General features: G+C 38.6%; 3 protein-coding genes across 6 annotated transcripts; 1 reads left to right on the top strand and 2 right to left on the bottom strand.

Annotated features, from left to right (window-relative positions):
* Positions 1-3,388: 3,388 nt before the first annotated feature.
* On the top strand, positions 3,389-7,719 carry LOC124310170 (E3 SUMO-protein ligase ZBED1-like). Of its 3 annotated transcripts, none has more exons than XM_046773930.1 (5): positions 3,389-5,340; positions 6,217-6,632; positions 6,763-6,914; positions 7,001-7,317; positions 7,430-7,719. In XM_046773930.1, exons 1-5 carry the CDS (start codon positions 4,057-4,059, stop codon positions 7,466-7,468), a joined length of 2,208 nt encoding a protein of 735 aa, XP_046629886.1. In that variant the 5' UTR covers positions 3,389-4,056; the 3' UTR covers positions 7,469-7,719. The 3 variants fall into 3 exon arrangements, with proteins under 3 accessions (XP_046629886.1, XP_046629888.1, XP_046629887.1); XM_046773932.1 differs by having other exon boundaries at positions 3,390-5,340; positions 7,001-7,333; XM_046773931.1 differs by having other exon boundaries at positions 3,391-5,340; positions 7,001-7,338.
* Positions 7,720-7,965: 246 nt separating this feature from the next.
* LOC124310179 (transmembrane protein 138) lies at positions 7,966-9,909 on the bottom strand. The gene is made up of 4 exons (XM_046773949.1): positions 9,351-9,909; positions 9,168-9,240; positions 8,904-9,078; positions 7,966-8,702 (listed from the first exon to the last, which is right to left on the bottom strand). The coding sequence occupies exons 1-4, from the start codon at positions 9,533-9,535 to the stop codon at positions 8,596-8,598; spliced, it is 540 nt and encodes a 179-aa protein (XP_046629905.1). The 5' UTR covers positions 9,536-9,909; the 3' UTR covers positions 7,966-8,595.
* Positions 9,910-10,061: 152 nt separating this feature from the next.
* On the bottom strand, positions 10,062-11,957 carry LOC124310177 (protein NDUFAF4 homolog). Of its 2 annotated transcripts, XM_046773946.1 has the most exons (5): positions 11,674-11,957; positions 11,364-11,534; positions 11,163-11,254; positions 10,859-11,081; positions 10,062-10,282 (listed from the first exon to the last, which is right to left on the bottom strand). In XM_046773946.1, the coding sequence occupies exons 2-5, from the start codon at positions 11,506-11,508 to the stop codon at positions 10,155-10,157; spliced, it is 588 nt and encodes a 195-aa protein (XP_046629902.1). In that variant the 5' UTR covers positions 11,509-11,534; positions 11,674-11,957; the 3' UTR covers positions 10,062-10,154. The 2 variants fall into 2 exon arrangements, with proteins under 2 accessions (XP_046629902.1, XP_046629903.1); XM_046773947.1 differs by lacking the exon at positions 11,674-11,957 and having other exon boundaries at positions 11,163-11,251; positions 11,364-11,667.
* Positions 11,958-14,721: the final 2,764 nt, after the last annotated feature.

Raw genomic sequence — 14,721 nt, 5'->3', positions numbered from 1 at the left:
CATGACCCATACAAGTGTTACAACCCGTTTGCCTTGCCGCTTTCCTCGCCTGGTGGCTGTTTCCTGCTTTTACAATCGTACAACAGAGGGGTTCGGCTTCAGCTGTGCTCTCTTTTTCTAATTACGGCTTCAGCTCGGTGCACAGGATCATGTAGTATCTCGATAAGCTAAAGAATTGCGGCGGGGCCGTGGGGAGGGGGGGGGGGGTTACAATGTTAATTGGTCGGTACAGTAGGACATTTCTTTAATGCAGCTCCTCGCGACCGCTGAACTCTATGCATAGAGTTCAGTGCTCACGCCATCCTTCCATATAGTCTAGGAGCTAGCAACGTTTTCGAGAGAGAATTTCAGGTAAGCTGATTTTTTTATAAGCCGTTCCTTTGGCTCTGTCGATCAGCGCCCGAACCATCTGGCCGCCGGTAGCGGTTGCGTTTACCTGTGCGCATCCTACCTGTACAGGTGATAATATCAATTTTTAAAATTATTTTATAAAGCTAATTTTTGTTTTTTATGAGTTTTGATAGGTTTAACAAACATACTTATCATATTACCAGACATTTTTATCATTGTTAATAACGCGCCATACGCTATTGTTTATTGAAAAAAAAAAAAAAAATTCAAAGTATTTCAGTATGCCTGTAATTTTGATATGTTGCTCTATTACTATCAAAAATCTTAAAATTAATTTGCCAGACAATAATTCCATTGTTTAACCCTTTCGGCCCGATCGGTGACTATAGTCACCCAACGCCTGACGCTCGCTCTGTACGAGCGGTGACCATGGTAACCCAACATTTGACGCTCGTTATGGACGAACGGTGACCATGGTAACCCAACATTATGTTATAATTTTTTAAGCATTTGTTTTTACGAGCGACTGCACTCGCTCTGCGTAAGATAGCGTGGTATTGTGCGTCTGACGGGCGCTTGCAGTTGTTCCGCAAGTACGGACGCTTGGACAGTGACGGATGCATCATTTTTTTGCGACACTATTATTGATTGAGAAAAACCATAATTATTTGTAACTTGCGTGTGGTAATCAGAAAAATCTAAATAAAAAATGAAAAGCTTGAACTTTCAAAAATAAAATTTTTTTATTCCCTCTTCTGTAATGTACTGGAATTCTAATTTTATTCGTTCTTTGTTAATGCTTAAATGTTACTGTCGTGAACTCGTACTAATTTAATAGTTTCTCGTCTCTTTCTTAACCATCTATTGCGCAACTGTCTCTCTCTGGCTAGTAGGATGATACAGGAATACTTTTCAGAGGTTTATCAGTCTGGCTTATTATTAAACAATGGAATTATTGTCTGGCAAATTAATTTTAAGATTTTTGATAGTAATAGAGCAACATATCAAAATTACAGGCATACTGAAATACTTTGAATTTATTTTTTTTTTTTCAACAAACAATGGCGTATGGCGCGTTATTAACAATGATAAAAATGTCTGGCAATATGATAAGTATGTTTGTTAAACCTATCAAAATTCATAAAAAAAAAAATTTAGCTTTATAAAATAATTTTAAAAATTGATATTATCACCTGTACAGGTAGGATGCGCACAGGTAAACGCAACCGCTACCGGCGGCCAGATGGTTCGGGCGCTGATCGACAGAGCCAAAGGAACGGCTTATAAAAAAATCAGCTGACCTGAAATTCTTGTTTTCCCGACGTTGCTAGCTCCCGTACTAATAGAGATACTGAGCATATTCCGAAATGTGTGCTAGTTAGAACATATATTACTGGAGATAACTACTCATCCCGTCAATCACTCGGAATCTGCGGCCGAAGTGATTATATATATATTTCAAACAGTCAATAAAAAGATAACAATATTTGACAAATTTTTCGACGGTTCAATTTTAATATATACATATAGGTATATATATATAAGTATGTATATAATAGGGTTGCTCTGTCTCTTTCACTCAATGAGGTGTCGAGCAAGACAGATTATAACCGACATATACCCCTCTCTCTCGCTCCTCCGCTACAATTTCATTACACCCAAGACTACCGCTTCAATTGTTAGACGGTCCCACGCATGCGCAGTAGCTAGTAGAAAGAAACCGTACTTCATCTCTGAGCGATCTCTTGCTTTGGTACCACTACCGCAATGAGCGTTTCAGTATTATTATAGTTGAGTGGATAAAATTACACTATGCGCGGTCGTATGCGGAAAGTGTGGCGGAGGAGTGATATCAAGACGTATAAGGTATGTCGATTCAACTTGTCTCTCTTGCTCTATACTTGATTGGTTGATACGTTTCCTGTCAGCCAATCAAGAGAGCAGAGTGAGAGAGACCAGTTGTATCGACATATACCTCCCTTTAGCTGCAGTTTTCGCTAGTTGACGGCGTGGTTAGCTATATCTAGTGGTAAGTGATCTGAGGTTTTGTACGTTTCGATTATAAAATATGACAAACGTACCCGAACCCGGTTTGATCACATGTATTTTGAATTTTAAGGTTGTTTTTAATTTTAATTTGTTCTATATAATGCCGGTAACATATTTACTTATGGAATTTGTTAATGAACAAAATTGGGAATCCACTATACATACCATGGAGATTAGAGTAAAGGCGTCCGATCTTCGTAAATTTTATCCGGCATCAAAAATCCGTACAATAAGGCTTGCGCTGGCTGACACTGAACGGCGCTGATATCACAAAGATCCGACGAGTGTTCGGGAGACTAGACACAAGGATATTCGCTTTCGGGTGAGGGACAATTTGATTTCGGTCACGTTCTATGTTTGTATCATAGACTTATAAAGATAGACTGAGCGCTCTTATGAGCCGCTTGAAGCAAACATTTAAAGGACAGAAATATGCCGGGAGTACGCCTTTCTCTCTCTGACGATATTGGTGGCGGGGATCGAGGCGGTAGAGGAGAATTAGGCGAAATTATGCGCCTATATCTATAGCTGTTCCACTTCCACTGCGCCCTTATCTCCCGCTATGAAACCGATTGAAAACAGAGAGCAGTATTCCCGGCATATCTCTGTCCTTTATATGTAAGCTTCAGTGCTTCTTATAGGAGCGCTCAGTCTATCTTTATAAGTCTATGGTTTGTATACACACACACACATATATATGTATATATATATTTTAGATTTCATCAAAAGCAGCGCTATCGTCGTCAGGTTCCGACGTGAAGACGGTAAGAAATGAATATATATATATATATATATATATATATATATATATATATATATCTTCATTTCTTGTTCCTCAAAGAAGGACTATGAATACGCGTGCTAGTCTGTCTTTATACGATTTACGGCGTGTTCCACTCAGAAGCTTTGCCCCGCTGCCGGGCGACGCATGCACGGAACGAGTGCCCCCTGTTCGAGCCAGTGCGCACTCAGTGCAACCAGTGGAAAACGCTATTACGTCAATGTCCTGGCACAAATCGACACGAAGTGATTTCATTGGTCGGATATAACGGTTAAGGCCAATGAAATCACTTAGTGTCGTATTGTGTCAAAAAATTGACGCAAAAGAAAAGCGGCTCAAGTGATCTCTCTTTTTTCGCAACGTATTTCTACCATAGATCTAGAGTACCCCATTCGCTAGCGTGACTATACCGCTGAAACAGGAACAGAGCACGGTTCTGACAGAGATAGTTCTGTCTTGGTTCTGTCGAGTTCTCTCCCCGCTCCCCGCAGTTCGCGCCATCGTTCCATACGAACATCGCGGATCTCGTAGCGGTTTGTACAAATTCGATAGCATCGCTTTCGTGGCGTTGGTCGATAGCTGTACGGGCATCGTTCTTTTCAGCGAGAAATTGAAGTTCGATATCAATAAAATAATTCATGAAGAGTTGATTTGAGATATCGGAAAATTCGCGGTAAATTTGTTATTCGTGTAATACCCATGGTACATAAAGGCGTTGGGAAGTTGGCACAAGGAGATCGTTTAATTGGAAATTATGCAATGGGAGTCGTCCATTTTGGTGATATATGAGAAATATACGACGCTATAAATAGAGTAAACAGTCTATATCATATCAGGGAGAGCATTGCTAGCATTATGCATCCGGACACATAACCATGGAAAATAAACAAATAATAGCGTCGAACAGTAGTAAGTCACCTGGAGTAGTGGACGATAAGAATGAAATGCAAATGGTCCTTGCTAAGATGATGGAAGAGAAGCATACTTATACATACAAGAAGCTGGTTGTACCAATGTCCATGCGCAGCATTTACTGGAAATTCTTTGGTTTTCCAGCTACGGACGATGGCGATATCTTAACTAAAGTAAAAATCGTCTGCATCCTTTGCAAGACGCAAATTGCATATAACCGTAACACTAGTAACTTACGAATGCACCTTCAAAATAAGCATGCTCAAGAGCTGATGGATCTAGAAGCAACCAATCCTCCTCGTCGCCAAACCCTTTCGCAAGAAACAAAAGAGCGACGAGCTCAAAAACGAATGCTCAAAGCTGGCCTAACTAACACTCAACATATTTATACAACCACAGCAGACGGTACCGTACAAATAGACGGAGACATACAATTTGTCACAGATCCAAACATTAGCCTTTCAAATATGGAGGAAGACATCGGTATGAGCCAGCCATTGCGGGTCATGATCAAAGGCGGTACAGGGATGGGAAATAGTGGTCAAAATGTTGCATTCCTTATGCCAGAGGAGAACCAGATCCAACAGTCTGGTATAGATGGTAAGACTGTATCAGACGCAATTGCTGAATTTATCATAATGGATCTGCAACTGCCGGAAGTCGTTGAAGGCAGAGGATTCCAAAGGCTCATAGCAACCCTTCGTTCTCCTTGTGAAATTCCTAGTAAAAACAAATTAGAAGATGAAATCATACCCAAGGTGTACGACACATTCAGAGAATCCGTCGCTACCAATTTGTCTTGCGTTAGCGGCGAGTTTGGTCTCGTAATTGAAGAATGGAGATCATTTTCGGGAGAAAGTTTTGCAACTGTGTCAATTTATTACCAAAATATGGGAGAGCCATCGCTGGAGTGCAAAGTCTTAACGACTTTGCACATACCTGTAGAATGGGGTGAAACTCAATGGGGAACTGCTGTGGATTCATTACTGCTGGACTGGGATCTGAGAGTAGATCGTGTCACAGCTGTAGTTGTAGGAACTTCCAGAGCTGAATTATTGGCAGCTCTGTCCACTCGGGGCTTAGCTTTGGTCCCATGCTTGCTTCATACCCTGCAAGTATGTGCTCAGGCTTGCTTTGAGAATACAGAGGTTGCAACAATCCTAACCAAATGCAGAACTGCAATTGGGGCTATAGTCAGTCATCCTGCTGCCTGTGCTGCTTTGCTTATGCAGGAACAAATACTAGAGGTATAATTGTTAAATTTCTATTATTATAGTCATCCATATTAAAGAAACTCACTACTGTGAAAACTTTCTATTTTTGCCAGGGTTTCAAAATTACCAAAACACCAGCACTCGAATTTCCCAATGCACGGCTCAGATTTTCTGCACAGCTAGTGCATTGCTATTTTTTGTGGTACACTTGCTGGTATAATCTTAATCATTTGAAGTTTTATTTGACGAAATTGAGAGTTTATCATAAGGGTTGATAGCACACCGTGATATCTTACAAAAACCGGTCTACGGAAAATTTTGTATACCTGACTGGTACTCTATTTGTATCGAACAAACGGCTTTTGATCGTTCATCCAAGAAAATATCACAAAAAATATTCCACATATCCTTCAATTTGATGTAAATACACTATGTTTATACACATGATAACATGTAACTTTTATTTTAAATCATCTACCTGAAGATTTAGTTCCTGTTGTACACAGTCAAACTTGAATTATTCAAACATGTGTCATATTTTTAATTTTCAACTCTCGCAAAATTCAGCATATGATAGATCGTTTTGATTTCAACTTTAAACATTGTTAACAAATTTAACTTGAGAAATTCGATGATCCCAAGGATGAAAGTATCTTTCACAGCTTGAGAGTAGCCGCAGCTAGCCAAACACTTGAAAATTGATTCACTTAGTATTATTAATAAAATTTTCAAGTTTTAGTTTGTTTCAAAGAATATGGGGAATTATTAAGAACCTCTGGAATAGTTAGTGTCTTGGATTTAAAAATTTTGTACCAACCTTGTTATCGCCAATTTTTATGTTGACACTTTGTCTACTAGAAATGTAGAATTGGACTGCAGGATCTGACCAATATTTCAATTTACTTATAGCTCGAAGAGAATGCAATGGTCATGGATTATCCTCCGGTATGGACGTCAACGTATCAAATGCTGGAGCAGATGGTGCTACGGAGGAACATAATTGCGTCACTGCTTGATGGAATGGAAGGCATTGACCCAGAGATTGTTAGTCTTTCAAATGAACAGTGGAAAATAGTTGAGGATCTTGTTACAGTCCTTGAGCCGTTTAAAGTTACGATCATGACTCTGAGCGAAGAAAAAATGCCACTTATTTCTCTGTTAAAACCTTTACTGTGGCAGCTCGTTTCCTCCCACTTGAAAGTTAAAGATTCAGACAGTGAAACTGCCCGTTCCTTCAAGGAATCTTTATCCGATATGCTATGTGATCGATATGCTGATCCTAGTGTTACATTACTCCTGCAAACAGCCACCACATTAGATCCACGGTAAATGCTTATTAATGAACTACCACTTGCTCCAATTATCATCAGCTTCAGGAACTATTACAAGTGTGAACGTAGAAAACTTCTGCAAACGTTTTTACATTACAACAAGTTTTCAATTTCAATTGTGCAGATTCAAACAGTTGCCGTATGCCACTGAAGAAGATAAAAATATGGTAGCTGGACCGATCAAGGAGATGCTAACTAAATTAATAGAAGAGGAAGGTGGGGAACAGAGTACCAAAATTGAAGATGAACCTTCCAGTAAAAAAAATCGACTCTCTGGTATGTGGACTGAGAGACTATGCATTTTTGAAGATTTTAATGACCTCAATTTGGTGAATATCGTTACTGAAATTTGTAATCTGCAGGCATGGAACTCTTACTCGGTGGGTTGTGTGCAACAAAAACTGGCATGCCAGCAGAAGAGAAGGCGGACCTGGAACTGGTTCAGTACCAATCTGAGGCAACAGCCCCTCTAGATTACTGCCCTCTGCAGTGGTGGGCTAAAATAACAGCAAAATGTCCAAATCTCGGCCGTCTAGCTCGTAGATACAATTGCGTTCCTGCTTGCTGTGCACCACCTGCCCGTATACCTGCCGATATGCAGGTTCTTTACGACACAAGAAGAGCAGCTCTACCTCCACATTTGGCTGACAAACTGCTTTTTTTGCACAGCAATCATAACGTATGAAAATATTCCCGTAAGGTATACAACTGTCGCCATGAAATTCTTATAAACTGTAAACCCTAAAGTAAGTATAACTTAACGGAATGAAAAAATCTTTTGTTTTCTATAGGAAAACGAGGACAAGATCGAAGCAGATATTCAAAAATAATTTCGTTGGCTTTACGCGCGAAATTGCTGTTTTCTGCTGTAAATTTGTACATTGGTTTCTTAAATCGATAGGTAGAGGTAAGTAGTGTTATCTTGAGGCATTGATGAACACGTCTACCAGAATCAAAATATCAAAATGGAGATGCGAAATTTCTTATAAACATTGGGGTGTGACTAATAAACATACGTAAAGTAACGTAAACACAAGTAGCCAAATATTCGAACAGAATATATTCATTCCAAAATATGGTAGATGATTTACATTATTTCATTATTAATCATACTGATAAGACCCAGGATTTACGAAATTTTTATCACTAAGAACTTTAATATGTATTATGAAAATACATATACTTCTTATAATTGTATCTTATTAATTGGATGATGTAAAGAGATCTACATTCAAGCACAATTAAATGTAGCATATCCTAAGCATGTACTCCTTGCCAGTTGTGAAATTGTATATAAAACAGGAATAATCTATTTTTGTGTGTAGAACAATTTCAAGCGGAACTGGAAATTTCGTTTTAAGAAAATTAACAGAACGTTGTGGTTACAGATACGTCAGCACATTAGAGGCTTTGTTGTCTAAGAACTTTTATACAGAGTGGCCGTAGTAATGTGTTTGTGTCCAAATACATGTTACAACTTGTATGTACTTGAAATTTCAACCAAAATTCATGCAATAAGTAGTTGAGTCATCGAACACTTGCGAGTTGTGAACATTTTTTAATAAATCCGTAAACCATTGCAAGAACCATAGTATACTTGCGTCTATACATACCAATTGAAAGGGTTTTCACCCTCATGGTATTTTTGAAATAGATCTTTATGATTACCCCAGAATTATATTTCATTTTCATAATTAATCAACGCCTATGACAATCTTTAATGTTGATTATTGACAAGTTTAAGAATCAATGACAGAAATTTGTCTGAATTTTCTATTAGCATATATTATTTTTTCAAATTGCTTGCAATTGGACAATTGTGCGAATTTTCCATATCTTGCATTAGAGATTACTTTACCTATCCCAAAACCTATATTTACATCTTCATTTTATTCAATAATGTATGAAGTTCAAAATTATGGTAATATATTCTTGACGTGTTTATTCAAACAACAAATCAGGAAACACTCAATGGGTTTTGTTCCCAGCTGGACGTTTGAAACAGTCGTGGATCGCTGATACTCAATGTTGCTCTTTTGTAGAAGTAATAGTATATAACTGCAACTGCGTGGTGTATTGATGTGAGATTATATTTGACAATGGAAGAGCCAAGTGTCGATAGTGACAACTATGGCGTAAGTAAGTAAAAATTATCATGTTGGATTATGGAAAATACTTGGATCGTTGATCCTAATGTTATTATATTTGCCTTGAATTTGCTCAAAAAAGTAGCAAAAATTTATAGTTCTTTAGTTAGTGACTCACCTATTCTGTGTGTAGCATACATAATATGAAAACCTTTATTCCAATGGTGAATTTGTGGAGAGGGCCATCGGTAAGTCATATGCCAAGAATGCAATGTAATACTAAGAACAATATAAATGACACAAAGCATTATTGCCAAGCGAAATCTTGAATATAGTAGATATATCAGTCCAACCTACGAGTAACGGGAACAACAGCATTTGATGAAAAATTCATAATCTATCAGAGACGTTTGCCTGACAATGCGCATAATACTGTACTCACCCGAAATATGTAGGTAGAGAAAAAGCTACCTAGAAGTATGGTCAATGACACCATTAAACATAAGTCTTGAGTTCTGCAACAAAGGGGCAGAAAGTATGCTTTTCATTACTTTGTACATGGTGCAAATGTCTCGAAACGTGGGGAAGATGTAAGTTTTCGTGCAGATATGTTGTGTGTACTTGCATATAAAGAATGAGCACATCAACCGGCTGGTTTTGGCACAATATAACAACTGCATTTACACTTGCGTCGTAAAGCAAAAGTATGTATTGTAGTATGAATAGTATTCTATATTGTTTTGTCCAAGAGAAGATCATCTTAGTATGTGTGGATAACTTTTGTGAAAACGACTTAGGTCTTATCTCCATTCAGCTTAATAGCTGCTGTGATATTTCGTACGGTTGTCATGGCAATGGTAGACTTGCACTCCATCTTGCTCACTGCGACCCCATTGTGGTTGGAGACTAAACTCGAAAGTGACTACACGTGGAAAAAATCGATAGTTTAGTCATAAAATGTTAAATTATTGCGATTTTTACTAGACCCACTTTTTTACAGTCCGCTCTTTGTTTCACACTAACCATTGAATCTTTTGGGTATGTTCCAAAATGCGGGTGATTCCAATTTCTTATATATTTAGTAGGGTTGTAACACATATCTCCTGTATAATTGCAAAACAATGCAATTTCTACATCATTTCCGTGCAGTCATAAAAAATTTGTGTCATTTGTCTTCACATATATTTAGCCAACGTACCAGCATGCATCAATCAAGACTTGGAAAGTCACTGAAATGTCATTAGCTTACCCCATGTTGTAATGAGCATAATGTGGTTCAAAAGCTATCCCTCGTTACCATTCGTTAATAATCGTATTAGGATCAAGTGTGACTAAATTCAAAAACAACTTTCGTATTTTATTGAATATTCACATGTAGAACTATTCCTAACAATTTTACAGGCATTTACTAATAGTATCATACATATAACTATGTCAGATGCTTTGGATTATTCTGATCTTTCATCTTTTCATGCAACGAAGGTTGCAGTGGTGTTTCTTTCAGCTCCTTTTCAGGGATGTAGAGTTTAAACGTCCTGAAGTATTTCAATATATTACCTGTAAAATAATCAGTTTTCATATTGCACGAAAAAACACAGGTATCTTGAGTAGATAGGGGCTTCACTAGTGATTGTATTAGAAAAATAAACCGACATCATTAAATTTAATATTAATTTCAGAGTTTGGCAACTCAGAAGTGCATGAATGTGCAGTCCATTGCAACCACATTACTATAGAGCTGTCTGAAGATTATGTGTTATAGCAACGGCAACCTCACTCTTGTGCAACTTGATACAGAGCTGAAATGTGTCACTAAATGCACTATGTGATACAACTAGTCGAAATACCTTGCTCTCTGTGCGAGTGCAGTCTCTTGTGATGTAAAAAGCAGGTTTTTGATTATCTCTGTATAAAAATTAGTTACTGCATAATTCATGACGATGTTCCACTTTAATGTTTAACATGTATGAAAACTCAAACAAGCTGAGAAAACTGTCATACTTATTGAACTTATAAGAAAGAATTTCGATTGTTGGTGCATTCAGAATTGTGTCATCGCAGGCACGCTCCAATCATGACCCTTAGATGGCCTGTTAATTTTTTCTACGCTTGTTAGTGGTAAATTGATCATACTTGTAGATTCGAGACTGAGTTTATACTCAGCAGCTATTTCAGCAGCAGTGTGTTTTGTTGGCTCTGTATTATGATCTGTTATGAATTTGATAGCTTGGCGCAAAGTACATCTCCCTATCGTAACTTCAGTTGGTTCAAAAACGCCAAACTCCAAGTCATCCCTGACAGTTCTGGACTGGGGAAGAGGCCGATCTGGATTTTTGACACGAAGTTTCTCCATCATCTGTAATTTCCAGATATAACGTAACAGAATACTCAACTCATCTACAACGGATTACGTAACTATTGGAATGATAAGTGTTACCTCTGCTGTATGAGATACAAGGTAGACATTTTTCAGATGATGATCAAGCTTCGCATCTTTCATGTTATGTTTTTTCAGGAAATCAGAATCTGCTGTAAATTTATTAAATGCCGATTGTACAACTACTTGGCAATGGTAACAGCAAGAATCAGGAAGTCATATTCATTGAGTTGATACTTGCAGGGCGTTGCGAACACTTGCCTTTGTGCATTATTTCAGATTGTCTTGCAGACGGTTTGTGGTGAGGTGCGGGAGTTGGTTTTTCTTTCGAAATAACTTTGTGGGCACGGTTCTCGATATTGAACCTTTGCAATCGTCGTGACAGCATTGACATTCCCTTTCCCATTTGGCTATCTACCTAATATTGATTACCTTAAACGTATCAAGAATGTAACATAAAAACTGGCTTGTTTGTGACTTAGAGATATGATAAACATGCTCTACGCGGATAAGTAACCCGGCTCTACATCGGCTGCGAGAGATTCTTTAGAGAGGTTAGAGTTAGGCTCACATTGGCTCGCGTCGTATCGATGCGGAAAACAGAAGAAGACGTTACTCAAAATAACAATTGTAGACTTGTCAACGGAGTCTTTCTCCGCGGTGGCGAGGCTAAAAAATGTAGCTCCATATACTTAGCCCGTCCTCAATATCCGAATGAGTGGATTTAGTTTTTAATAGCTCGTTGGACATTTGTTGGTGTTGACAGTGAGTTCCCGACGTTTAATAGTCAATAGTTGAGTGGTTGTGAATGGCGAAAAGTATCTCAGCTCGGCACTTTTTGGCCCCTGAAATGCGGGAGACGATGGGAATAGTAACACGTGTCAAAAAATTACACATTTTTTTGGGCGATTTTCGAAATATGAGTAACTTTCCTGAATTCCGCTACAAAAGAGCGATGTACCCGCGAACTTTGAATTCTTTCCGTTTGTTTGTTTATTTAATACCTAATATAGGAAGAAAGAGAGGGAGTTTTCTCAGTCCGTAAGGGTAGGAGCGCTACATGCTTTTCAGAACAGGCTATGTGACTTCAATTTTCACGGATCAGTGAAAGGCGGAAATTGATATCTTCAATCGACGTTGTTTTCATATCATCAATACTCCTGTTCACGTATCATGGAAACTATCAGAAACTATCATATGTACATTTTGTTCTGCCCCAGAAAAAAAGTCCAAGGGCTGGGTAATATATATATATATATATAGACTACGCAGTCAAGAACGACCGAGTACGTAGATACCGGATGAACTTCGGATTGACCGATTTGAGTTGCTGAGGTTTTTTTATAATTTGGAGCTCTTTCTTTCTGGCGAGAGAGGAGAGCGGTCATTCGTCACTTGGTGATTGTTTGTAGTACTTCCACTTACGTACATGGTTATTTATAGAGAACCAATGGATATCCATCACCGATTTCAATCACACCGCAAACATCCGGGATTTCTGTAGAGTCTATTAGAGATCCACCATGAATATGGATCTTTCATGGAGCTGTGCGCATGGATTTCGCAAACGGCATATAAAAAAAGTAACGCACTCGTCATTTGCTGAGCCTCAGTCAACTTTCTTACGAGCATTGACTGAAGAATATATCTTCAGTTAACGTTACGAGTAACGAAGTTTTCAAAGTTGATCGCGCAGTTTGTGCATTGACTTTATTCTTCTTGGTTCTGAGACAAAGCACGGCATTTGCAAGCCGGTGGTCATCGCGCGGGGATATCTATTGCAGAGTGTATAGTGACAGTGAAGCATCTTGTCGTGAGTATTTATGAGATATATCTGAAAAGTGCAAAAGTATTTTTTCAACCCGTTCATGGAATTGTGCCTCGCCTTAATTTTTCTTGCATGTAAGGACGTAAGGTGAATGGAAAATTGCTCACTTCGAGCGTGGACTTCGTTACCTTCCCGTCGTTTTCCCAAGGAGGTAATGAGCAATAAAATAAAACTGAATGATCTCGTTTGTCAATCATTGTTCTCATGATTAATTCATGTAAGTGAAATCAAACGTGAAACGCAATTATTTTATTTTGCCCAAAATTCACGATAAGGGCCTTATACATGCTCTTGTTAGAAACAGCCCGGTGTACAACAGGCGTAGGGGCTACTTCTACCGAATAGCCTTCGGCACCCTCGATTCGAACTTGTGTATCATCATGTGACCAAGGGTACAAATCATACACCAACATCATACATCATATCATACATAGTATGAACGTTCGAAATTCAAATTTCGAATGTTCGGATGTTCAGAAATTACATTTCGACGTTACCGAAAGTTTTTTTTTCTCATATAATATTCGACCACGCTAATCAATCAGCAGAATTCCTCAGTCCGGAAATAAACGCGCAGTAGAGAGGACGTACGAAAGTCGCGCTCGGCAAATTTCGAGCACCAAGTCCTCTATCTCCTGGGTACTGCGCTCCAGGTCGTCCACCTGGTGAATTTCGACTTCCAAGGCGAGCACTCCGTAGCTTCTGTGCCTTAGATCCTTTACCTGTGGAGTCTCGAATTTCAGGACGAACACTCCGTAGTTCCTGGGCTCCAAGTCGTCTACCTGGTGAATTTCGGTTTTCTGGACTAGCGCTTCGCATTTCCTGGGCTCCGGGTCGTCTACCTGGTAAATTTCGTCTTTCAGGACTCGACTTTCAGGACGAACGATCTGTAGTTCCTGGGCTCCAGGTCTTGTACCTGGTGAATTTCGACTTTCAGAACAAGCGCGCCGCAATTCCCGGGCCTCAGGTATGAGAACTTATTTTGTTTTAATAGTTAAATCATGTGTATTAATAAATAAATACGGATAGTGACGTTCATCGTGCCCCAGGTTTTTCTCTTCCAAAGTGAGTGTCCCAATTACGTCGAACTTAAAAATTCAATCTATTACTTGATAACTCAATGGTATCAAGTAATGTTATGTTATACATCCCACTAAATTATTCGTTGTCCTAGAGCCTCTAGAGCTCTTACGTGAGTTTGTCGAATAAATGAACTGAAGAAATGCTGTGAACCTAGCCTTGCATGCTTACATATTTCAGCATTGCGAACGCATTAATATAATTATCGTATATCCATGTGAAATATGTTGTAATAAATATAGAAATATTTATTACAATTATTTCACGAACTTTATATTTTTATAAATATTATGCGCTGTGTGGGTACGACCGTATAAGTACAGATTACCTAGGCACATACCTATAAGTCCCACGAGGCCCTGAAGAATCGTATTGATAATTAATACGTAATTGTGGTAAAGCATCGGAGTAGACCACAGAATTTTCTCCCTCACATCAAGTATAATCTATTAGTTTATAAAGTCATAAAAACGTCGTTTATATAAAAACTTATTAAGTTATTGTTAGTGCAGCAACTCCTACGTGATTGCGCTTTCGAAATACACGCAGACCAAGCGGTTACCTGGATATTTTCAACGGAGCCTACGTAACAGAAGATTGGTTGATTAATCGCATGTAAAGGTCCGTCAATGTAATACATGTGGGCATAGCGTATCTATTAACGTCTTCTGCTTGTGAACGATAGTACATCGTGGCAATCATCAGGTTTCA

The sequence above is a fragment of the Neodiprion virginianus genome, chromosome 1 (genome assembly GCF_021901495.1).
Source record: "Neodiprion virginianus isolate iyNeoVirg1 chromosome 1, iyNeoVirg1.1, whole genome shotgun sequence".
NCBI classification, from domain to species: Eukaryota; Metazoa; Arthropoda; class Insecta; order Hymenoptera; family Diprionidae; genus Neodiprion; species Neodiprion virginianus.
Note: the sequence above shows the minus strand (reverse complement) of the source record. Positions and strands in the feature narration are given on the sequence as shown.